Source organism: Elgaria multicarinata, chromosome 1 (genome assembly GCF_023053635.1).
Source record: "Elgaria multicarinata webbii isolate HBS135686 ecotype San Diego chromosome 1, rElgMul1.1.pri, whole genome shotgun sequence".
Lineage (NCBI taxonomy): Eukaryota > Metazoa > Chordata > Lepidosauria > Squamata > Anguidae > Elgaria > Elgaria multicarinata.
The window spans coordinates 2,558,922-2,583,017 of NC_086171.1; the positions used below are offsets into that span (position 1 = coordinate 2,558,922).

General features: G+C 54.2%; 1 protein-coding gene across 1 annotated transcript in view; it reads left to right on the top strand.

Moving 5' to 3' along the window:
* NACAD (NAC alpha domain containing) overlaps window positions 1–24,096 on the top strand; it is a 63,931-nt gene that overhangs the window by 35,346 nt on the left and 4,489 nt on the right. The window contains 6 exon segments of the mRNA XM_063147577.1: window positions 6,514–8,228; window positions 8,230–12,412; window positions 13,704–14,006; window positions 17,838–17,926; window positions 19,523–19,606; window positions 23,350–23,496. Coding sequence (XP_063003647.1) covers window positions 6,514–8,228; window positions 8,230–12,412; window positions 13,704–14,006; window positions 17,838–17,926; window positions 19,523–19,606; window positions 23,350–23,496 — 6,521 coding nt within the window.

A 24,096-nucleotide genomic window follows, 5' to 3' on the forward strand; every position in this document is an offset into this window, starting at 1 on the left:
CAGCACACCCGGAGTGTAATGGATGAGTCACACCCAAGGGTGCCCTGGGCCCGCCGGGGAGACAGTTGCCAGCCCTGACCCTCAAGATTTAGTTAGCCCCCTCTTGAACGGGATGGGGGGGCAGTTCCTGAGTGGCCACGTAACCCTAGGGAGGAATAAGGACTCCTTGTGAGTAAAGGCATACCTGTGAGCAAGGCTCTGCTCATGAGTAGACTGTGGCCCAGGCGGCATTGTGAGCCTGCGGCTGAGCCCTGGGTGGGGCTCTGAAAGTTCAGTCTAAAAGGCCTTCAGTTCTAGGCCCAGGTGTCTATGCCCCAGCTCCTAGACGCCAACCGGGTTTCCCCAGCTCTTCTCTGGAGCTCCCTGAGATTAGACTCCCTGCTCTAATCTTTGACTTTCCTTTTGATATCAAGATGTTTTGCTGCCTGAAATAAAGAACAAGACGGGTGTCCCGCATTTTGTGCACAGAAGCCAGCTGGACTGGACTTGCAGTTGGATCTTACTCCAACACCGTTGCTCGATCGCATCCTCAGGGCAGCAAGCTAGCTTGGGTGACACAGAGCAGGCTGAGCAGCAGACGCAGGTCTGCCCTTCAAGACTTCCCTACCATTCCCTGCCCCTCGGCATCTGCTGCCTGAGGCAAGCGCTTCTCTCTGCCTAATGGGAGGGCCGGCCCTGCTTGGAGCTGACCTGGACGAATTCCCTGGAGTCCTGTCGTTGCAGCACCACCAGCAGGACCCTAAGGTTGTGTTTCCCTCCCAGATCCTGTTGCTGCTAAAAGCTCGTGGGGACCTTATTGATAGTGTCACTGGGTCCTTCAGCCTTCCCCTGCCTGGGGAAGATTCTCTCTCTCCCCTCCCGCCCCCGGCCATATGAGCTGCTTCTCTGCACAAGCAAGGTCTGTCGAGCGGCTGGGCTTAATCTATTCCTGGCGCGAGAGAAGCGAGCGGCACTTGCAACCGTCTGAGCCGAAGGGGCACGGCTCGCATTTCTCGTAAGCTGCAATCTGGCCCCCGGAGGCCGAGCCGGATCGATGGTGGCTCCAGGGGGAGGCTCGGCTCTCCGGCCCATTAGCCGCCCCGGAGCTGAACCACCTGACTCTCCACGGCGCCATATAGAGTTGGCAGCACTGCCCGTCCCTGCCCGCGAGACGGATGAAGGAGGAGGAGGGCTGCTTCCCTGACGATTGAGTGGCCAAAGTGCTTCACACATATGCTATCTCTGCAGTTTGCAGGGCAGCCCCAGAAAGTAGCGAGCCGGGTGGGGTGGGGGAGACGTCTGTGCAGGTGGGGAGCTTTGGGCCACGAGTCCCTTTCATCAAGGGGTGGGGTCGGTCCTCAAGCCCGTGGGCCAGATGCCATTTCAGAGAAGCTCTTGCTGGGGGTGGGGGTGGGGGGAGGCATGGTCGAGTGGTGGGTGGGGCTGAAGGCAAAAGGATGGGGTCAAAATGCCCCCCAATACCAGCGTATTTCAGCCTAAAACTCTAACTGCCAGTAACAAAACCTTAGGAGAGCATTCCAACCTTTTAGGACAGGGGGAAAAAACACCCTGCTCTAAAGCTGGGAAAACCGTGAAGGACCAGTGGTTGGGGGGGGGGAGTGGGGGGCACCTGGGGACCCCAGGCTGGCTGGCTGGCTGGCTGGATTTGGCCCGTGGGCCTGAGTTTCTGCACTTCTGCTTCAATCCCAGAGCCCGAGGTGGGTGGGGAGCTGAAGGGCAAGGAAGTGGGGGCAGCAACGTCCCCCCACCCCCGCAGTCCCTTCAGACCCAGATCCCTCATCAGGGTGCTGATTTCGCCATCTTGCTTTTGTGCGTTCAGCCCCCGCATTTCCCGGGTAGGCCTTTGCCTCGTCACTTCCGGGCACGAGGACCGCACGGACTGCGGCAGAAATTGTGGGGTTTGCGGGGAGCACCCTCTTCCGTATCCCCTCAAGTTGTGAGGAGCCGTGTGGAACTAGATTTCACCTTTTCTGCGCAGAATGAAATGTAGACGTCGCCGATCGTTTGGCAAATTGGGGTGGAGGCTTGGGGCTGATCGAATATTTCCTTGCTCAGGGGCCTCCAATTGCCAACATTGCAATCTTTTCGGTGCCGGGTCAAGACTCTTCATTTCTCCCAGGCTTTTAACAGCATATGTTGAGTTTTAAACTGACCCAGAACAGTTGTTTTAAATGGATACTATCTCATCTGTTTTTACGCTTGTTACAGGTTTCAATTTTGTATATTGGGTTAAATGTTCAGTGTTTTAATCTTTGTAAACCACCCAGAGCGCTTCAGCTAGGGGGCGGTATATAAATGTTAATAATAATAATAATTTAATAATAATTAATATTACCTACAAGACAGAAGTCATGTTTGAACAGGGATCGTCCTGATTCTCACAGGGCAGTCTTGTAGCTGCTCTGCCATGCCGGCTTTTGATCGTGATCCAGCAATGGTTGGCCATGGCTTAAGTTCTCCACAAATCAAAGAAAAAGTTGGTTGTAATTGAGCCTAAATCAGACTTCCCCAGCAAAGCACCCTCCAGATGCGTTGGACTACAATTCCCATCACCCACCAGTCAGTTCTTGGGGATCATAGGAGTTGTAGTCCAACCCATCTGGAGGGCACCAGGTTGGAGAAGGCTGCTTTAAATCCCACTGTTCTCCATGGGACTGACGCTAGCTGGATTGGAACCTTTGTGCATCACCAAAGCAGAGCACGAGATATACATTAATGTGCGGTTTTCCGGCATCCAGACCTGCCTTCTAAGATCAGAGGACCTTAATTTCCAGCACAGGGAGTCCTTCCAGATGGAGGGCTCTATCGAAAGGCATTGTGCAGCTTCCACAACTCTTTCTTAGGCCTCCTCTAGAGTATTGCGTCCAGTTCTGGGCTCCACAATTCAAGAAGGACTCAGACAAGCTGGAGCGTGTTCAGAGGAGGGCAACCAGGATGATCAGGGGTCTGGAAACAAAGCCCTATGAAGAGAGACTGAAAGAACTGGGCATGTTTAGCCTGGAGAAGAGAAGATAGAGGGGAGACATGAGAGCACTCTTCAAATACTTAAAAGGTCGTCACACAGAGGAGGGCCAGGATCTCTTCTCGATCCTCCTAGAGTGCAGGACACGGAATAACGGGCTCAAGTTACAGGAAGCCAGATTCCAGCTGGACATCAGGAAAAACTTCCTGACTGTTAGAGCAGCGCGACAATGGAATCCATTACCCAGGGAGGTTGTGGGCTCGCCCACACTAGAGGCCTTTAAGAAGCAGCTGGACAACCACCTGTCAGGGATGCTTTAGGGTGGATTCCTGCCTTGAGCAGGGGGTTGGACTCGATGGCCTTGGAGGCCCCTTCCAACTCTGCTATTCTGTGATTCTAAACAGGCACAGGATCGCGCCTTTCATGGATAATGATAGCGGATTTATGATATGCCCCAGCCTCTGTATCCCAGGGCTCCTGTCACTTCAACAGCGGTCCAGAAGAGAGAATTTTGACAATGCAGCTTTTCTCTCCATAACACCAACGCTGGGGCATGCAAGACAAAACGTGTAGCGTGCGATTCCCTCTTCTAAAACGGCGATTGAAGTGACAGGGGCCCTCGTACATGGAAAGGCCACGGTGGAGAATCCCCTGGGGATCGTGCCAGATGGTAGAAATCGCTTCGCTGTTGGTGCTGAATTCTGCAGCTCCTTCCCAGCCGGCATTTAGGCTCCAGGCCAAGGCTCTGGGCTTCTTCCAGAAGGCAGCTGAGCTGCTCCAACTGGTCTTTTATGAGAACTGATTGTTCTGTTCGCTGTAATTTTAGTTGTGCCTCGTATTAACCAGGAGCTGGATCCGCGTGTAAATGCATTCCGCCGGGGGAAGCAGATTTCTCCCCTCCCCATAACAGCCCACACCCCTCCTGTGAAAATGCCACGCAATGGCTGGGTTCAGACAACACAGCAAGCCAAGGGTATGGCTTGTTGTGGGTTAAATGTGGGTTGTTGTTGAACTGGATAGTTGTTGAATCATGGGTTGTGTGAACCCAGCTGCGCTAACAAACTGTGGTTTGTTCAGCCCGAGCAATCCACAAAGAGAACCCATGGTTTGTTGCTGGGGTGTGAGCTGTTTGTGGTTAACCAACCATGGTTTGTTTGCAAGGCTGGGTTCACACGACAGCCCACTCACAACCCATACTCAACCTGTACTCTGGCTTGTTGTGTTGCGTGAACCAGGTCAGAGGGTTGCAGAAGCTCTGTCCTCTTTTGTATCTGGTCACTCTAGTATAGCTCCTCTGCGTGACAACCTTTTAAGTATTTGAAGAGTGCTCTCATGTCTCCCCTCAACCTTCTCTTCTCCAGGCTAAACCTGCCCAGTTCTTTCAGTCTCTCCTCATAGGGCTTTGTGATCATCCTGGTTGCCCTCCTCTGAACACGCTCCAGCTTGTCTGTGTCCTTCTTAAATTGTGGAGCCCAGAACTGGACGCAATACTCTAGATGAGGCCTAACCAGGGCCAAACAGAGAGGAACCAGGACCTCCCGTGATTTGGAAGCTATACTTCTATTAATGCAGCCCAAAATAGCATTGGCCTTTTTTGCAGCCATATCGCACTGTGGGCTCATATTCAGCTTGCGATCTACAATTACTGTAGATGGAAGACAACGATGGCAGTTGTACAACATGTCATAATGGCATGATAGGTATATCAAACCGAAGCCTAGAACATTTAAATTTGCAAATAAATAAATAAATAAAAATTAAAATAGTGAGGTTTGCCCGCTTGACCCTGAAATTAGAATCTCAACTAAAGGGGAAAGGCTCTGTAGCCTCCGTAGGTATTAGCTGTAACTGGGGGCCCGACCTCCATCTCGTGACCTCGCTAGCGATTGGCCCAGCAGCTGAGGCATCATGGAATGTTGCAGACATTCTAACTTATTAAGAAAGTTGCATCACACAAGGCCAGGGGCCGGACGGGGCTGCATCCTCTTGGCAGACATGGATTAAGCGGAGAAGGGCGTAAAACTGCAGGATGGGTCAACTCTTAAGCCGTATGTATGCGGGGCAGTGGGAGTGAGAAGAGGGTGGTGGGCACAGAAGGGATTGCATACGAAATTGAGCTACGGAGGTCTGGGTCCCCCTCTTCCCCACCTGGTGCCCCCCAGATCTGTTGGACTGTAACACCTCTCCCGACGTGAATATACCCGGTCACTATGTTCAATATCTAAGGTCCTCCTCCAGGTGCCTACTCTGAGAGAGGCTCGTAGTGTGGCAATGAGGGACAGGGCCTTATCAGTGGTGGCCCCCAGACTATGGAACGATCTCCCTGATGAGGCTTGCCTGGCGCCAACGCTGCTATCTTTCCAGCGCCAGGTTAAGACTTTCCTCTTTGCCCAGGCATATGGCGGCACATCTTAACCACCCACATGTTTAATTTTTTTAACGGTTTTTAATGCTTTATGTTTGTATGTTCTGTGTTTTAAAATTTTAAATTTTGTATACGTGTTTTTATCTCAATTTTAGAATTTCTGTAAACCGCCCAGAGAACTCTGGCTATGGGGGTGGTATATAGGTGTAATAAATAAATAAATAAACACCCGGTGTTGTAGTCCGACACATGAGGTCCTGGTTCCTCTCTATTCGGCCTTGGTTAGGCCTCATCTAGAGTATTGCGTCCAGTTCTGGGCTCCACAATTCAAGAAGGACACAGACAAGCTGGAGCGGGTTCAGAGGAGGACAACCAGGATGATCAGGGGTCTGGAAACAAAGCCCTATGAAGAGAGACTGAAAGAACTGGGCATGTTTAGCCTGGAGAAGAGAAGATGGAGGGGAGACATGAGAACACTCTTCAAATACTTAAAATGTTGTCACACAGAGGAGGGCCAGGATCTCTTCTCGATCCTCCCAGAGTGCAGGACACGGAATATTGGGCTCAGGTTAAAGGAAGCCAGATACCAGCTGGACATCAGGAAAAACTTCCTGACTGTTAGAGCAGTACGACAATGGAACCAGTGACCTAGGGAGGTGGTGGGCTCTCCCACACTAGAGGCCTTCCAGAGGCAACTGGACAACCCTCTGTCAGGGATGCTTTAGGGTGGATTCCTGCATTTAGCAGGGGGTTGGACTCTATGGCCTTGTAGGCCCCTTCCAACTCTGCTATTCTATGATTTTATGATTCTATGACACATCCCCATGGGCACCTGATTGAGGAAGGCTCGTTTAGGGATCACCACATTTCCCCCCCTATGATGTTGTTGAAAACAACAACAACTTTGTGTGCTTGGAAAGGCCAGCCACATCTCCCCACCCCAAACCATGTGAACCAGAGAACAGAATTCACCTGGCTGTTGTCTGCCAGTAATCCCAGGCTTTGGGTTTTACAATCCCTGTAAGATAAGCAGGTTTAGCGTTTCTCGAAACACCCAGCCCAGGTATTGAGATCTCGTTCCTTGCCTGGTGCGAAGAGCTTCTGGATTAACCTTGCTTCTCCCCAATTCTCCCCCTTTGTCTCTCTCTCTCTCTCTCTCTCCCGCTCCCCCACGCCCCCTTTGCAGATGGCTCTCGGAACAACTCCGCCTCCTCGACCCCAAGCGGCGATGCCCTGACGCCCTTGCAGATCTCCCCGGTGGTGACGCCCGGCTGCCAGGCCGACCTCCCCCTGGACCCCACCCTCTGCAGCAAAGGTGTGCCGGCTTTCCTGCTGGCGAAGAAAGAAGACCGACCTCAGCCGGAAGGGGCCAGTTGCGACATGGCTGCGGGCGGTGCCGCGGCGGGCCTCGTGGCCCTGAGCGAATGTGGCCAGGTCCTGATGGAGCAGGCCCCGAAAGCCGCCCAGGTGGTCCCCAAAGGCCTCGGGGAGCCTCCCAGCGTGGACATGCTGGACACCAGGATCGTGATGGGAGAGGAGACGCAGTGCCTGGGGGGGCAGGAAGACGTGGCGGGGGCTGAGCTGCAGGCTGCCGCCACCAAACCTGGCATCTCGGAAGACGGCTCAGGCGAGGAGGAAACAAGCGACGTGGAAGTTCAGGTCCCGGAGGCTGCAAAGGAGCCTCCCGCTCCGGTCGCAAGAGACTTGAGCGAGCGCCAAGCCCGGCTGTCTCTGCCCGGCCTCTTGAAGCACAAGGAGCCGGAGGCAGCGGCAGCGGTGCCATCTGTCTCTCAGGGCGAACCGACGGCTGACGTGCCTTCCCCACCTCCTGCCCCTGCCCCTGCCAAAGACTTTCCCCTGGAGTTGGCCGAGGCCCAAGCCCTGCCGGTCAGGCCCCAGGGCGGGCTGGACCCGGAGCTCTACTTTACGGCTCCCTCCACCCCGATCCGGACTGTGTTTTCCCACCTCAGGCAGCCCCCGTTCTCCAAAGAGGGCCTGAGCGAGGAGCAGGCCGACACGGACAACGAGGGCCTCTGCTCGCCGCCCACCTCGCCCTCGGGCTCCTACATCACCGCCGAGGGCGGCAGCTGGGCCTCTTCGGGCACCGCCAGCACCTCCCCCTCCTGCTCGCCCAACCTGATGGCCGAGTCGGAAGCCCTGGAAGCCCCGTTGGAGCTGGAGCTGGCGGAGGGGCAGGCGAGGCTGCCCGGGGCGTCCCGCCTGCCTCCGGACTTGGAAGGGAAGGGGACCTTCCAAACGCTCTCTTCCAACACTTTAGTGCAGCCCTCGTTTCCCGCAGAAGATGATGAGGAAGGCGAAGATGACGGGCAGACGACTCCGGAGGAAGACGAAGACTGGGGCTCCGAAATGGCTGCCGGTAGGCCCGTCCCTCAGCGGCCCAGCCTGTCTTCGCCAAAGAGTGAGGACAGCTCTGGGGACGAAGCAGACCTGAGCTCCGGGACCTTGGCCCACAAGCTCTTTGAGGAGGAGAAGGACTTGCCTTCTTACAACGTGGGAGCCGGAGACTCTCCGAAGGGGGTTGCTGGATCTGAACCCGGACCCTTGCCCCATCCACTCGTTGCCTTCCCTGGGTCTCCGTCGGAGCTCGGCAGCACGTCCGTGCTGAGCCCCTCCGAGGCTGAGGTGTCCGACAGGCCGCAAGCGGAGACCCCAGCTTCCTCCCCCGACGACGGCGTGGACAGCGCCGCGAATGAGCAGATGATTTCGGCCTTGCTTCTGCCCTTCCGCGGGAGCCTCCTCTTTGAGGCGGAGTCTGTGGAGATCACGCTGTTCCCCCAGGGGGAGGTGCCAGCGGAGAACGACGCCCTCTACGGCGTCGAGGACGACGACAGTGCCTCGGCCTCCTTCCTGCACTCGCTCTCGGAGACCTCCATCAACGAAGGGGGTGGACGAGTCCTTCGCTTACCAGGACGACACCTCGCCATCCTCTGACTCCGCCTCCTACAACGGGGAGGAGGACGAGCGGCTCTACAGCGTCGAGCAGTACGCGGTGGTCGCGGAAGAGGCTGGTGGAGAGCCCGCGTTGGCCAGCGAAGGCGTGGAGCCAGGGCCCTCCTGCTCGGGCAGTGAGAGCGAGATGGAGACGTCGTCAGATGCTTACAACACGGATGAGGATGCGGCCGCCACAGCCGCATGCAGAAGGCAAGCGCAGGCCCAGGGAGAGCCTGAGGGGAGAGGCTCCTTCCGGGATGAGGCCACAGAGGACGAGGCGCCCTGTGGGGGCCAAGCCGCAGCTCCGAGCCCCTTTGAGACAGCGGCTGTCCCCAGGCAGCAAGCCGTGCCGAATCTCGAAGATCCCGGTGATTCTTCCGAGTGTTTGGGAGGCAGCAGTGTTTCTCCCATTGGCCAAGGGTGGGGGTCTCCTCTGGAGCAGGACATGGCAGCTACTTCAGGACCGTTGGCTCAGGAGACCAGAAGCGAAGACGACGAGTCTCCAAGGGGAACGCCCCCCTTTCACACCTCCTCAGAGCACCAGTCTCTGTTGGACGCCCAAGAGGCCTTGGAGAAAGGCGGCCCCGATCCCGGAGAGTGTCTCATCGCCTGCTTTGACACGGACGAAGAGGCAGACACCCTGCCTCCTTTGGACAATGCCACAGGGGAGCCTCAGCCGGTGGGCCAGATTGTGGAAGGATGGATAGGCCAGGTTTGTGTGGGAACCGCCATCCCGCTGGGATGGGATCCAAAGCCGTGTCCTGCTCAGCTTGCGGCGCCGGCGGCGAGAGAGGTGAGTGACGCGTCTGCCTTTGATATCGGTGCCAGGCTGAAAGAGTCTGAGGAACGGCTGCTAGAGCTCCTTGACCAAGACGGTGCCTCAGGAGGTGGTTCCGTGGACTTGGGGAGACCGAATGGAGGGACGTTGGACATGGAGCCAGAGAAGAAGGAGGCGCCATTTGCATCCCTCCTGGAATCTTCCGAGGCGGCCATCTTGGAGCAGCCGGAAGTGATCCGAGCCGACAGCGAGCCAACAGAGGAGTGCCTTATTGCCTGCTTTGAGTCGGAGGACGAACTTGAGGCCTCCTCTCTCGACCAGATGAACAACAATGAGGACGGTGTGGTGGTGACATTTCCGGAGGTGAAACCTGACTCTCAGCCCCTCATGGGGCTCGGCGAGACACAGGAGAAAGTGCTTGTGGCAGCCAGTGAGGTCAACTTGGAGGCAGCAGCGCCTCTGCCCCACACAGATGAGGGGGAGCTTTCTGAAGTTCCAAATTGGGACGTGCCTGGGATGCTGGGAGGCACAAAGGAGCCAGAGAGGGAGGCCTACGCCGGACATCTCTCCACGAAGGAGCCGGCACGAGGGCAGGGGGGAATCCCCGAACCTCTCACACCATGCTTGGAGACTGGCGAAGCCAAAGATGCCAACAGGAGAGAGGTTCCACCCAGCGATCGCCACCATGGGCCGTCACTGCCAGAAACGGGTAGCCATTTTGAGGAAGCTGCAGAGGAAACTGTAGAGCATGCTGAGGGCCTCTTGTCTCAGCTGAGGCAAGAGGCTCCTGTAGGGCATGACCAGCCAGAGGAAGCGGCTGAGGAGTTGGAGGAGCAACATCAAGTGTTGTTGGACAAGGGTGATGTTGACCAGAGTTGGGAAACTCCATCGGAGGAAGAGGAGACAGCTTCTGAACTCGAAAGTGAAGAATGCAGCAGAGCGGACTCGGTTGCCGAAATCCCGCCAGTAGAAGGAGCGGCTCAGCTTGGAGACCAGCTTGGAATGAAACACTTTCCCGCGGATGCCCTGGGGCTGCTGGGATCGGGAGCCCTCACGGCTCTGGGAGGCGATGCTTGCTCCCTGGCCGTCAAGCCTCCTGACCTGCGAGACGATAACATGAATGTGTTGCAGGCCGAGAGTCATGAGACGACTCGCGTCCCGCCTCGTCTTGCTGATGGCAACGGTCCACCCTTGCCCGCAAGCCCTAACGAAGAGGAAGAGGAGAGACGGGTTTCCACCACTGGGGATCTGACCAGCCAAGTCAGCCACCCTGAGTCAGCAGGTAGGAAGGAGGCCACCGAATGGCCCCAGCTTGGGGGCATTCAGGATCTAGACTCCCTGGCAACAACCAAAGATGCCAAGCTAGTAGTTCCACAGGGGCCGGAGGCTCGGGGCAGTGTGGCACGTGCGGAACCGCCGGCTTCGGATGGCCATCGCCCTTCGGAGACCAAAGCTTGGGAAGCCAAGGCCACCCCAGGGCCTCCCCCATTGGGAACCATTCCTGCTGCACCCTCCAGAGATGGTGCCGGTGACCTGCCCAAGCAACAGCCACAGTTGCCCAAGAAGACCTTTGCCCAAGCTCTGCTTCAGGGTCTCCTCCCTGTTCTGGATGCTGAACTCATCTGTCCGGCAAAGGAGCGGGATCTAATACTATCTTCCCCGGAGCAGCTTGAGGCCTCCACCTCCCGCTCTTACACGGATTCTAGCTTTTTCACAGCTGCCGAGGATAGTTTCAGTGAGACCACTGTGCTGGCTAGTTCTCCGGACCCTGAGAGAGGCAACGAAGAACTCCCGACTCCTGAGCAAATGTGGGGCAGCCCAGGCCAGGTAGTGGAGGAGAGGCCCCCTCCGCCGCCGGAACCGCCGGTGGCTCCATCCAAGTTGGAGCATCCGGTGGCTGAGACTGAAACTGTTGAAGCTGAACGCTCAGCAATGCCGCTGAAGATCTCTCCAGCCGAGGAACCTTTGCAGCAGAGCATGGCCGTGGGTCTGCGATACTCTGCTCTCGCCCAGACGCCTTGCTCAGCCGTCCCACGCCGGGCTGCGTCACAAAGGAGTCCATTTCCAGTGCTTGGCAGCAGCCAGCGACTCTTCTTTGCTTCTGAAGAGGAGATCTATTTGACAGAGCCCAAAGCTGCTCAACATGACCTTTCCAGTGGAAATGTAGAAATGGAGCACGCTGGGGCTGCAGAAGCTTCGGAGACCTGCAATGCAGCCCTGACTGAGCCTGACATGGTCACCGCGGGGAGATTACCGGCTGCCCGAGCCCGGCTTGATCCGCTGGGTGCCTTGTTGCTGGGTGCCGCTGGAGGAGTGGCGTCTCCGGACGTTCTAGCAGATCAGCGGCAAATAACTAGCATGTTGCAAGGCTCCTTTGGGGGCGTGAGCAGTGTCATCACTAGTCAACTCGTAGCAGAAGCCCAGAGCCTACTTGGTCACCTTAAGGAGAGCGTCTTGGAGAACTCCTCCGGAGAACTCACGCCAGAGTTGTCAGAGACGAGAGATTCCGAAGAGGAGTCGGAGTCTCCGGCTTCTCCGGATGACGTTGCTGCTGCCGGTGAAGACGTGGACGCCTGGCAACCTTGTGAGGAAGGCGTGGGCAAAGACGAACGGGAGGCGGAGGGGCGGGAAACTCCTCCGCCTGAAGGAGAGGACGTGGCCCCCGTTTCAGAGGTGGTGGAGAGGCCTGCCAACCAGCTGGTGGCTTCCGGCTCAGAAGAAGCAGGCCAGCTAGCCCAAGATAGCATCTGCTTGTCCAGTGATGATGAGGCAGAGGCAGCGGAGGCGGTTGATGGAAGGACCGCTCCAGTCCTGCCGGAAGAGCTGCCACTCCAGAGTCTGGGATCCGATGTTACGGCAGAAGAGAGAATCGAGAAGAGAGAATTGGAAGAGACGAGATTAGAAGGTACCACTGCGGAGGCTAGTCAAGTGGAGAAGGATCAGGAGGAGGAAGAAGAACCAGTTCCCTCAAAAGATCTCTCTGGAAGCCTGGGAGACCTCAGCCCTGAAGCCACCTTCTGGCCCACGGACTCCGCTGCTCCTCGCTCTCAGGCGCCTCGGCCGTTGGAAGCCTCGTCACAAGGGTCTCTTGCTGCTCCTTCGCCCCCGGAGCGCCCCCCATCTCGTCCCTTAGAGGGGGCTCCCATCTCGCCGCCTCCATCTCCACCATCTGAGCCCTCAGAAGTGCCTGCTGTTTCGCCCCTGCCGCTGCCGTCGCCTCCCTCAGAGGGCCACGCCCAGGGTCCAGCCGCTACCTCGTGGCTTCCCGCTTCTACAGCGAGCCCCGACGAGGGACACGCTCCTTCCAAAGAGACCCTGCTCCTCCTGCGGGACTCCAGAAAACCTCCCGTGGAAGGTAAGGCTGCCTTTCCCGGTCCCCATCTGAATCAAAACGTGAAGGTGTCTTCCGCAAGCTGCTAGATCTCTATGTGTCCAGGTAGCATGGTTGTACACCCCCCCACACACACTCCCTGGCACAACCCCAGGGCTAGCCTTCCCCAACCTGATGGCCTACAAATGTTTTGAACTTGAAATCCCATTAGCCCTAAGCCAGCTTACTTGGCCAATGGCCAGGAATGCTGGGTTGTATCATGTATATCAGCCTTCCTCAACCTGGGGCGCTCCAGATGTGTTGGACTGCATCTCCCAGAATGCCCCAGCCTGGCTGGGGCATTCTGGGAGTTGTAGTCCAACACATCTGGAGCGCCCCAGGTTGAGGGAGGCTGATGTATATAATGGGCCTGTTCAGACAACACACTAAACCGTGGTTAGGGCCACTAACCCTTTTGCAGCAAGCGATTAGTAAGCATGGTTAAACCGTGGTTATGTAGCCACCACAGTTAGGAAAAATGCTGTTCACATGACAGGTTAAGCCATCATGGTTAGCTCAAAAACGCTTAGCCGTCATGGCTTAGCGTGTTGTCTGAACAGGGCCAATATATATTCGAATTCCTCTCTTGAAATATTTGCATTGGAAGGTGTGATAAAAGTGAACAGGCACACACCTGTGTGGTGGTGGTGCACTCGACCTTCAGGTTTCTCCTCCAGAACCCAGCTCTCATCCCTTGTTGGCCGGTGGGCGTCATCCTCAGGGCATATTGGGGGCTTCTTCTCCCTCTTGGCTTGTGCTCTCCTTGCTGCGCCGTTCCTCGCCCCCAGACCTCGGTCGGTCACCACTGTTCCCTCCTTGTCTCTTCTCCCTCACGGTCCCAACTGTAAATGGCTCCCTTTTTTCTGATTCTGTAAAACTCCGCCTACATCAGTGATGCTGCCTAAATGGTCCAGGGCTCCGTGTTGAGCCTGGCCAGGCCATCTCCACTTCAGGAGGGTTTAGTATTTTTTAAGACAAGGCCGAGGTCAGGTGGCGTCAAAGGTTCAGCCACGCCCGATACCACTTCAGCCAATAAACAGACTCTCGGCCAAGGTTTTCAGGGCGTTTTCAGAGCCACGTGGAATTCCTGAAGGCTCGTTGCGAATTCCTGGCTTCCAACTTCAGGAGTTACGTCTGACTCTCAAAGGGGGACACATGGTTGGCACCCACTGAGATCCCCACCCCATAGTTATGTGACTTGGAGGGAAAGGCCGTGGGAAGGGACGTATACCCCCTTCCTCCCCAAGCCGTGCCCCTAACCTGCTTCTTTTGTCAGCTCTCGAAATCTCCAGGCCTTTGGCGCCCTGTCGAGCCGACCCGCTTCCCAGTAGCAAAGATTCCAGAGGCCGGAACCGGTTGCCCGGCAACAAAGACTCCCGAGGCAAGGACTCCGTCTCCACGGGCGAGAAGCGAGCCGATCGCGGGTCCGCTCTGCTGGAGTCGTCCTCCTCCTCCAGCGAGAGGGAGCTGTCGTACCGCTGCCCGGAGATCGAGAGCCTGAGGGAGGCAGCGGGCATGCTGCTCTTGGAAGAGAAGAAGCCCCTGGTGGGCAAGAGTACCCAGGAGGCCAACCACAAAGGTGACCGCTCCTTCGGCCTCTGCTGCACCCGTTTGGGTCAAGGTGGGCCGGGGCCAGGCTGGAGTTTCCCCTTGGGACAGCGCTGCCAACAGGGCCCCCACAGCCGGCCTGGGCTTCTGCTGCCGTGGGTTCCCTGGCCAGTGTTGCTGCCCGGGTGGTGCTGTGGGCCACAGTCTCTGCCTCGTGCCCCCCCCCCGAGGCTGTGCTTGCATAGTGGCACCTCTTTGGGGTGGGAGCCCCGGGGGTCTGTGGCTCTGGCCTTACACCGGCCGAAATGCACTGGCTGGCATCGGCGTAGGGCAGGACCGCGGAAGGTCAGGCTGGTGGGCCAAATCCAGGCCTCTTGGATTCCCAATCCAGCCCCCCAGAGTGCTCCAAGTGGCGAAGCCCCTTCCCCCTTTCCCTCAACCGTCGTTCGGGGGTTCCCCTGCTCTTTCATGCCCCCCCAATTCTAAACGGTGGAAATTTCACCCTTGTGGCTTAGCGACCGGCAGGCAGCGAGAGCGTTAAGCTGAAGTCTCCTGGTATCTTCGTCCTGCCCCCTTTTGCCCCGCCCCCCAGTGGGACGTCCGTCCCCCCTCTGCAAGCGCTTCCCTGAAATTAAATTTAGCCCCTGAGCTGAAAGCGGTTCAACACCCTTGACCTCAGGCAGTGCATTATGGGAAATATCAGGTGGCGGCTGTTCGGTGCCTTACAGAGCTGAGCGGCCGCTTGGCACCTTTCTAAAGGAGCTGCCAGGCTGGATAGCACTTTTGGGGAAGGAGGCAGGCAAGCGGTAGCGGCTGGTGGCAGCAATACTGGTTCGGGGCCTGGTGTGGGTGGCGGCAGTGGCCCTGGTGGGGTTCTGCTGGGGTGCATGGGAGCAAAAGTGTGTGTCAGTTCTGGAACGAATGGCGCGTTTGCTGTGGCTTCCTCATTTCCTACCTAGCTTTTCAGAAGGGCGCTTCAGTCTTGCACCCCCAAAAGATTGAAAGATTTTGTTCTCAGCATGAGGGTTTATTTGGCCATGGTTAGATATGCCGTAGGGCCATTATTTCCTCATTGTGTCATTTCCCGGAAACTTCATACTGACCGTGACACACTGGAACAAAGTGTGTGTGTGGGTCCTTTCCCCCACCCTGTGAGTCACTGATCTGGGATGTGGCTCCTTCCAGTCAAACCCATGGTGACTGAGGCTTATGGGACTTGTAGTCCAACACATCTGGAATGCACTGGCTTGGTGAAGGGCAGTCTACAACCTCCAGTGCTCTGTGTGCAATACGTTGTCTTAATCTTAGACTCTTCTGATTTTCTCCCCTGCGGTTTAAAAGAGAGAGAGAGAGAGAGAGAGAGAGAGAGAGAGAGAGAAATGTTTCCTCGCACGCACAAATAGTGCAAGCGAAGCTCAATTATGTTCCAAATGTAATATCTGAAAACAGTGGCGGTTAAAGTGAATATAATATGGAATGCTATTAGCGGCAAGATGGATTTTAAGTGCACTGCAGCAGCAGCCTTGAAGCCGCAGGGGGTGGAAGACTTCTGGCCCTGCAGACGTTTGCACCATCACCCCTCACTGTTGGCTACACTAGCTAGGGCTGGCCAAATTGCTGGCCAAACCATCTGATGGGCCCCAAGTTGCCCATTCTTTCCTTAAGCCCTAACTGGGGCTGACCTAAAGGAAGGACCACTGTGTCCCTGTTGCATCATTATGTGTGTCATTTTGTGTTTTTTCCTTCAGGAACAAATTGCAGCTTTGGGTCAGGGCAATTTGGACCAGGAAAATGGCACGGGGGACAATTTGGACCAGGAAAATGGTACGGGGGACAATTTGGACCAGGAAAATGGCACGGGGGGCAATTTGGATCAGGAAAATGGCATAGAGTGAAAGAGTCAAATCCCCCTCCCCCTCCAATGCCGAGGGCTTGCTGTGATTGGTGGCTTCCCTGGCTGCATTTACCTCTTGGGTGGGTGGAGGGAGGAATGCAGGAGTTCCAATCCCGGCCCTCCTGACAGCATGGCTGGTTTGCCCCCCCTGGGTAGCCATGGGGAGGCTGCACTAATGACTCCTTTCCGTAAATGCTTGGCTCTGGTGAAGCAGCCGCATTAGGAACGCTGGGGAGGGGTAGGCCGTGTCCGGACGCTGTGGCTGGAGGGCATCTTTCTCAGTGCTGTGACAAACACGACCGGAGCGGGTGCCGGTTTGGCTGGGCTCGAGTGGCAGTCGGCAGCAGCTGCAGGCAGAGCTGCCCAGTGCTGCTTATTCCCCCTCCATCTTTTGGCAAAGCAGCTGTATTTGCACAGAGACACAGCCCGGCCCGGGCGGCGAAGGCAAATGAGCAGGCTGTGTGTTCCATGGCCAGCCAGCCAGGGAATGTACAACGGGCATCGGCAAAGTCTTGGAAAATCCCCAACCACCTGGGCTTTCCGCTAACTGGAGCAGAAGCGACGTAGCCTAGACATGGATCAATGGCGCAGGTGGCAAGGTGATGCGTTGCTTGCAAGGGAGGAAGTCCTGTTGATCCCATCAGGCTGGCACCCCAACCCTTGGCAAGTTGACTCGAACGGAAGTGTTCCATGGGGTTTACTCTGAGCCAGATTCAAAGTGTTGGTGTTGACTTTTAAAGCCCTACATGGCTTGAGACTAGAGTATCTAAAGGAATGTCTCTTCCCACATAGAGTTGGAAGGGGCCTACAAGGCCATTGAGTCCAACCCCCTGCTCAGTGCAAGAATCCTCCTTAAAGTATCCCTGACAGAGGGCTGTCCAGCTGCCTCTGGAAGGCCTCTAGTGTGGGAGAGACCACAACCTCACCAGGCAACTGATTCAATTGTTGTACTGCTCTAACAGTCAGGAAGTTTTTCCTGATGTCCAGCTGGAATCTGGCTCCCTGTCACTTGAGCCCGTTATTCCGTGTCCTGCACTCTGGGAGGATCGAGAAGAGATCCTGGCCCTCCTCTGTGTGACAACCTTTCAAGTATTTGAAGAGTGCTCTCATGTCTCCCCTGAATCTTCTCTTCTCCAGGCTAAACAGGCCCAGTTCGTTCAGTCTCTCTTCATAGGGCTTTGTTTCCAGACCCCTGATCATCCTGGTTGCCCTCCTCTGAACCCCCTCCAGCTTGTCTGCATCCTTCTTGAAGTGTGGTGCCCAGAATATTCGGGATGAGGTCTAACCAGTGCCGAATAGAGGCGCTTCATTTGTGGCCCCCACTTATGGAATGAACTCCCCAACGAGGCTCACCTGGTGCCTACGTCGTTACCTTTTTAGTGTCAGACAAAGACTTTTCTCCTGGGCCATTTACAGATCTACCTCTAGATTTTTCTTGCTGTTTTTATTGATTCCTCTGCTGTTTGTTGTTTTGCATTCTACTATATTTTATTCTTTTAAGTATTTGTATTGCATTGCATTTTTTTAAAAAAAAAAAATTCTGTGGCTTTCCACTGTTTGTAGTCCATCAAGATAATGATGGTTATTTAATAGATTACCGCCCTATTTTAAAATGTTTATTTGCTCAGGCGTTTTTAGATAACTTGAATGGCTCTTTAAATTTCTGAAGTCTGATACTTGCATGCCTTATTTTTAAATGAATTTTGTATTGTTGTCATTGTCGTTGTTGTAAACTATTCTGTAATCACTACTTGATGAAGGGCTGTTTCGGTCTTAATATATATATTTTAAAAAAATCCTCTGTGAATTGGAGCCATATCTACTTGAAAAGCCCAGAACCAAAAGGAGAGGCTCACAGAGTGTAAAGGAAGGAGGATTTTAAAAATAGTCTGAAATCTGGGACGCTTGGAACATGACTTCAGTAACGGCCTTCCTCTCTCTCTCTCTCTCTCTCTCTCTCTTTTCCAGGATCTTCTAATGACTCAGAAAGCAATGAAGGGTCAATCCCTGAATTGGAAGAACCGGAGGTTTCAGAACCACGGACAGCTCAGACGCAGGTATTGTGCTCTGAGAGGAAAAGGGAGATTCTAGAAGCCAAGGAAGTATTGGGAGGGCGACGGTCATGCAAGCCACTTAAAAGGTTTGGTGGCCCAGGCCCACAGAACCCAAAAACGTCCAGTTCTGGGCTCCACAATTCAAGAAGGACGCAGACAAGCTGGAGCATGTTCAGAGGAGGGCAACCAGGATGATCAGGGGCCTGGAAACAAAGCCCTATGAGGAGAGACTGAAAGAACTGGGCCTGTTTAGCCTGGAGAACAGAAGACTGAGGGGAGACATGGTAGCACTCTTCAAATACTTGAAAGGTGGTCACACAGAGGAGGGCCAGGATCTCTTCTCGATCCTCCCAGAGTGCAGGACACGGAATAACGGGCTCAAGTTAAAGGAAGCCAGATTCCGGCTGGACATCAGGAAAAACTTCCTGACTGTTAGAGCAGTACAACAATGGAACCAGTTACCTAGGGAGGTTGTGGGCTCTCCCACACTAGAGGCCTTCAAGAGGCAGCTGGACAACCCTCTGTCAGGGATGCTTTAGGGTGGATTCCTGCACTGAGCAGGGGGTTGGACTCGATGGCCTTGTAGGCCCCTTCCAACTCTGCTATTCTGTGATTCTATGGAATCTGCATAAAATTTGCAGATGCTAATTAATACCTTTATATGCAAACTTAGAAATAATTACTAGGCTTAATTTTAATTCCGCAGAAAGCAAAGACAGGCTGTTAATTTCTCCTCCTAATCGGCTCAAGCGAAATAAATTCTTCTATTAATTTGCACCCCGCTGTGGATCACCTGAAACCAGAAGTTCCCTTTCGATTACAATTTATTTCTCTCTCTCTGCCTTTTCCCGCTTCTTCGTCTTTCTGTCTTAGAAGACCCTTGCCCCTGCCCTCTGCAGCTAAGCTTAGGGAGGAAAGCCTGCTTTGACACCAATGGAAGGTCCCCCCCACCAAGTTTAATTGTCATGCAGGGAGGGGGTCTTAACCCCCCCATGCCATTTGCAACCTCCTTGAAAATCCCCCCCGAGTTGTATTTAAAGTAAGAAAGAGACCTCCCATTGGCCTCAATGGGCACTCAGGGCAATGGGTTGGGTGCGCTGGGAAATAGGTTCAGGACCAGGACCATAGATCACTGGAGCTTCTCCAGGCAGGGCAAGGAAGAATCCGCCCTGAAATCCCAGACTGTTTCTGCTGCTGTTTCAGTGTTGACAATGCTGGGCTAGATGGACCATAGGTCAGACCTGAGGTAAGACAGCTTCTAGTGTTCCTGTGTGAAGTTTCTCACTTCAGGAGTCTGGGAGGAATTGTAAGACTCCCCGCCCCCCCAAGGTTGGATAAATTCCTGGAGGCGAAGGCTATCCATGGCTACCAGCCCTGATGGTTGTGTGCTATCTCCAGTATCTGAGGAAGTAAGCCTGTGTGCACCAGTTGCTGGGGAACATGGGTGGGAAGGTGCTGTTGCACCACGTCCTGCTCTGTTAGTCCCTGGCCGATGGCTGGTTGGCCCCTGTGTGAACAGAGTGCTGGACTAGGTGGAGCCTGGGTCTGATCCAGCCTCAGGGCTGTTCTGACGTTTTGATGTTCTCTTGCCTCTCCCAGGCACAACTAACGCACTCCTTGGGGACCGGCGAAGAATCCATCAGCAAAGCGAAGCAGAGTCGGAGCGAGAAGAAAGCGCGGAAGGTCGGTACATGAAGTCAACCATGCGACTGACCGCCTCCGCCCAACCCACCCCCCTCGCCCCAACAGGCCCTCTTCTGCCACCCAAAATGAAGCATGCACCACGTTGGTTTGTTTTGAAAAAACAAAACAAAATCCGATCGAGCATAACCCACTTCTGTAAAAAGATGAAAACATCAAAGACAAATACCGCATCCAATCATTTGTCGTGGTATATTTAACCGCAGTAGCGCCACCCTGACCACACGAATATGTCTAATTTTTTCCATGGGAACCAATATTGTATGAAAAGGGCCAAAATATCAAAAGATAGTTTGATCTTTTAAAAACAGTTCTGTTGTGGTCTTCCCGGTTTAGCCACCTTCGACGTGCCTCCGATTTCGGGTGGGGGGGCCTGCTTTGTCTATGAAACAGTCTATTTATTTATTTATTTATTTCACTTATATACTGCTCCCATAGCCGGGGCTCTCTGGGCAGTTTACAGAAATTCTAAAATTAAGATAAAAATGAGTATATAAAATTTAAAATTCTAAAACACAGAACATACACACATAAAGCATTAAAAACTGTTAAAAAACGAAACATGTGGGAGATTAAGATGTGCCGCCATATGCCTGGGCAAAGAGGAAAGTCTTAACCTGGCGCCGGAAAGATAGCAGCGTTGGCGCCAGGTGAGCCTCGTCAGGGAGAGCGTTCCACAGTCTGGGGGCCCCCACTGAAAAGGCCCTGTCCCTCGTTGCCGCACTCCGAGACTCTCTCGGAGTAGGCACCCGGAGGAGGACCTTAGATGTTGAACGTAGTGAAACGGTCTCCCTCTTGGTCTCATAGATTGGCTGAATTTAGAGAGTTGCCTCAGTGAGTTGAGTCCTCCCTTCCTGCTCTATCTGGGGCTACTATTGCCTGCTCCCCCCCCCCAACACCCCCACAATCACATGACAATCGATGCTAGGTGTTCCTCTACTGCTGTTGTGACTGGACAATAGCAACATGCACACATCTGGTGTGTTCGTGTGTGTGTTGGCTCTTGATTTGGCAGTCCAGGTTAGATTTGGCCCTGAGACCAGCAGTTTATTTTTATTTATTTTATTTATTTTATTTATTACTTCTTCTTTTTTACTGACCATCCGCCAAAGCTTTCTGGGCGGTGCACAACTAAAAAACATAAAATACAAGTATGAATTTAAAACATTAAAAGTTTAAAAGGCCAGCTACGTTAAAGACCAGGGAAAGCCTGTGCGGAAAGGCATGTCTTCAGGAGAGGTTTAAAAGATATTCTGTTTTCCGCCTCCCGAACCGCACGAGGGAGGGTGCTCCGGAGGGTGGGGGCCGCCACAGAGAAGGCTCTGCTGCTGAGGTTCTTCGTGGCGACCTTCTGTTCGTCTTGGAATGATGAGCAGGGCCTCCTCTGAAGGATCGTAGTTGTTGTCTGGGTGTATGTAAGGGAAGGCGGTCTGCTAGGTGTCCTGGTCCCAAGTTGCTGACCAGCAACATTAAAAGTTCTTCAGATATTCTCAGGGAGCCGGGGGAGACTCTCTCAGCCATGGCTCCTTGGAAGATCTGGATGAGACCGCCCTGAGAGATGGGACGGATTAGGGCCTGTTTAAGGCTTGTCTGCATTCGTCACCGATTTTGGGGATTAGCCGTGCTTATGACACCCGATGATAAAGAGCAGCCGCTGGCTTTGCAGGGGTGGCCGAGGAGAGAGGCTCTGGCGCTTGACCACTGTCTGCCTTGCTCTGGAATTATGGTGAAAGTAATTGTTTGGATTACTGCAATGCGTTATACGTGGGGCTGCCTTTGGAAACGGTCCGGAAACTTCAACTGGTACAAAACACGGCAGCCCGTTTACTAACAGGGACTGACAGGCGAGACCACATCACGCCAGTCCTTTTCCAGCTTCATTGGCTGCCAGTCCAGGTCCGGGCCCAATTCAAAGTGCTGGTATTGACATTCAAAGCCCTAAACGGCTTGGGGCCAGGCTATCGAAGGAATGCCTCCTCCCATATGTACCTGCCTGGACCCTAAGGACATCCTCAGGGGGTCCTTCTCCACGAGCCCCTGCCAAAGGAAGTGAGGCAGGTGGCTACCAGGAGGAGGGCCTTCTCTGCAGTGGCACCCCGGCTGTGGAATGAGCTCCCTAATGAGGTTCGCTTGGCACCTACATTATATGCTTTTAGACGCCAGGTGAAGACCTTTTTATTCTCCCAGCATTTTAACAGTCTATAAATACATTTTAACTTGGTGTTTTAAATTTGTAATTTTGCATTGCTGCTGTTTTTATCTGGTTGAGCTTTTATATTGTATTTTATATTATGGTTTTATACTGTTGTTTTATACTTTGAATGTTTTTAATTTTTGTGAACCGCCCAGAGAGCTCCAGCTATTGGGCAGTATAGAAATGTAATGAATAAATAAATAAGTAATGAGAGATGAGGGGGGGTCACGTCTGGACCTCGCTTTTGCTTCTAAAGCTTCTAGTGAGGCCAGGCTTTTTCTTGGAGAAGTTCTTAAACCACCCCACTCATCTCTCCATGCTGAAGGTTGGGGCTTGTCCAGTGGGGCCTGGGCGGGGTTGAGATCCCTTAAAAAGGAACACTGTTTGCTTCCAAGCTTTGGAAGGGATTGACTGGAAACCGCCAGGAGCGGCTCCCCTTTTGTAAGAACCTCGGTGGCCCCTGACTTAACCAGCTCCAAGCGCAGGAAGCGCTCTTGAGTAGGCTGCAGCGAGAGGGGGATACTTAAGGCCAACTTCCCAAACCCCACGCTCTTCAGAGGAATTGGACTACAACCCCATTATTCCCAGCCCTTGTGGGGACGATGGGAGTTGCAGTCCCCATGCCTCTGGAGGGCACTTCCTTTAAGACTAGGGTGACCATGTGAAAAGAAGGACAGGGCTCCTGCCACTTCAACTTGTGATGAAGAGGGAATTTATGCATGCAGCACCGGGTGAAATTCCCTCTTCATCACCACAGGTAAAGCTGCAGGAGCCCTGCCCTCTAGAGTGATCACATACAAAAGAGAGTAAGGCTCCTGCAAGAGGGAATTTCACCGGGTGCTGCATGCATACAAATGCTACCTGCTGAAATTCCCTTTTTTAGGGTGACCCTATGAAAAGGAGGACAGGGCTCCTGTATCTTTAACAGTTGCATAGAAAAGGGAATTTCAGCAGGTGTCATTTGTACATATGGAGAACCTGGTGAAATTCCCTCTTAATCACCACAGTTAAAGCTGCAGGAGCTATACTAGAGTGACCAGATTTAAAAGAGGGCAGGGCTCCTGCAGCTTTAACTGCTGTGATGAAGAGGAAATTTCACCAGGTGCGATATGCATACAAATGACACCTGCTGAAATTTCCTTTTCAATACAACGGTTAAAGATACAGGAGCCCGGTCCTCCTTTCCACAGGGTCACCCTATTTAAGACACAGCTGAAATGCTTCCTCGGCCTGCAGCCTAGTTTTCCTTCGAGGAAGGCGCTCCTGCATCAAGGCAGCTAAATGGCCTCAGGAAGTTTTCTGCCTGTCAATTGCTCCGCCGTCTTCCTAAATTGGGTGAGAAACCTGTGGCCTTCGAGGACTGCGACATCATGAGCCTTCGCCAGCGGTGAGGCATGCTGGGAATTGCAGTCCATCCCCTTCTGGAGGGCCGCAGGCGTTCTCCATCCCAAGGGAGGAGAAGGCTCCCCGAGGTGCATTCTGGGCCTTCGGCTTCCTGGCCCTAATGCGCCGGCATCTCCTTCCCTTCCAGGCCATGTCCAAGCTGGGCTTGCGGCAAATCCACGGCGTCACCAGGATCACGATCCGCAAATCCAAGAACATCTTGTTTGTGATCACCAAGCCGGACGTCTTCAAAAGCCCGGCCTCGGACATCTACATCGTCTTTGGAGAAGCCAAAGTAAGCGGTGGGGCAGGGGAGGGGAGGGCACGTGTTGGAGCCCAGTGGGCAAGAACCCTTGGGGTGGGGTGGGGAGGGGCGCCTGATCACCCCCCCGTCCCCTGGGGAAAGACTAGAAGTTGCTTTCATATAAGGGAAAGTCCGTCTGAGCAGCAGATGCAGAATCGTGGCTGAAATCTCCCTGCAAAATGACTATAAGGCACAGGCATTGAGCCTCTTTCAGCCCTAGGGCCCAATTCAATTTCAGAGAAGCTCACGGGGGCCGTCTTCCAGTGGTGGGTGTGGCCAAAGGCAAAGGGGCGGGGCCAGAAACACCCCAAACGGCAGCCTTTTTTAGCTTATTGCCAGTAACTTAGCCTTAAGAGAGGCGTTCCAAATTTTTAGAAAGGGGCGGGGGAAATGTTCAGAGGAAGGGGATTGGGCCAGGGGAAAGGGGTGGGGTCTTCTGGGGACCCCAGGACAGCTGGATTTGGCCCGCGGGCCAAAGGTTCAATACCCCTGCTATGAAGCCAGCGATTGCTTTAGGGTGGAGGCTTTATGGTGGATTCTTGCATTGAGCGGGGGCCAAGTCTGCTATTCTATGATTGGCGAGGAGGCGAG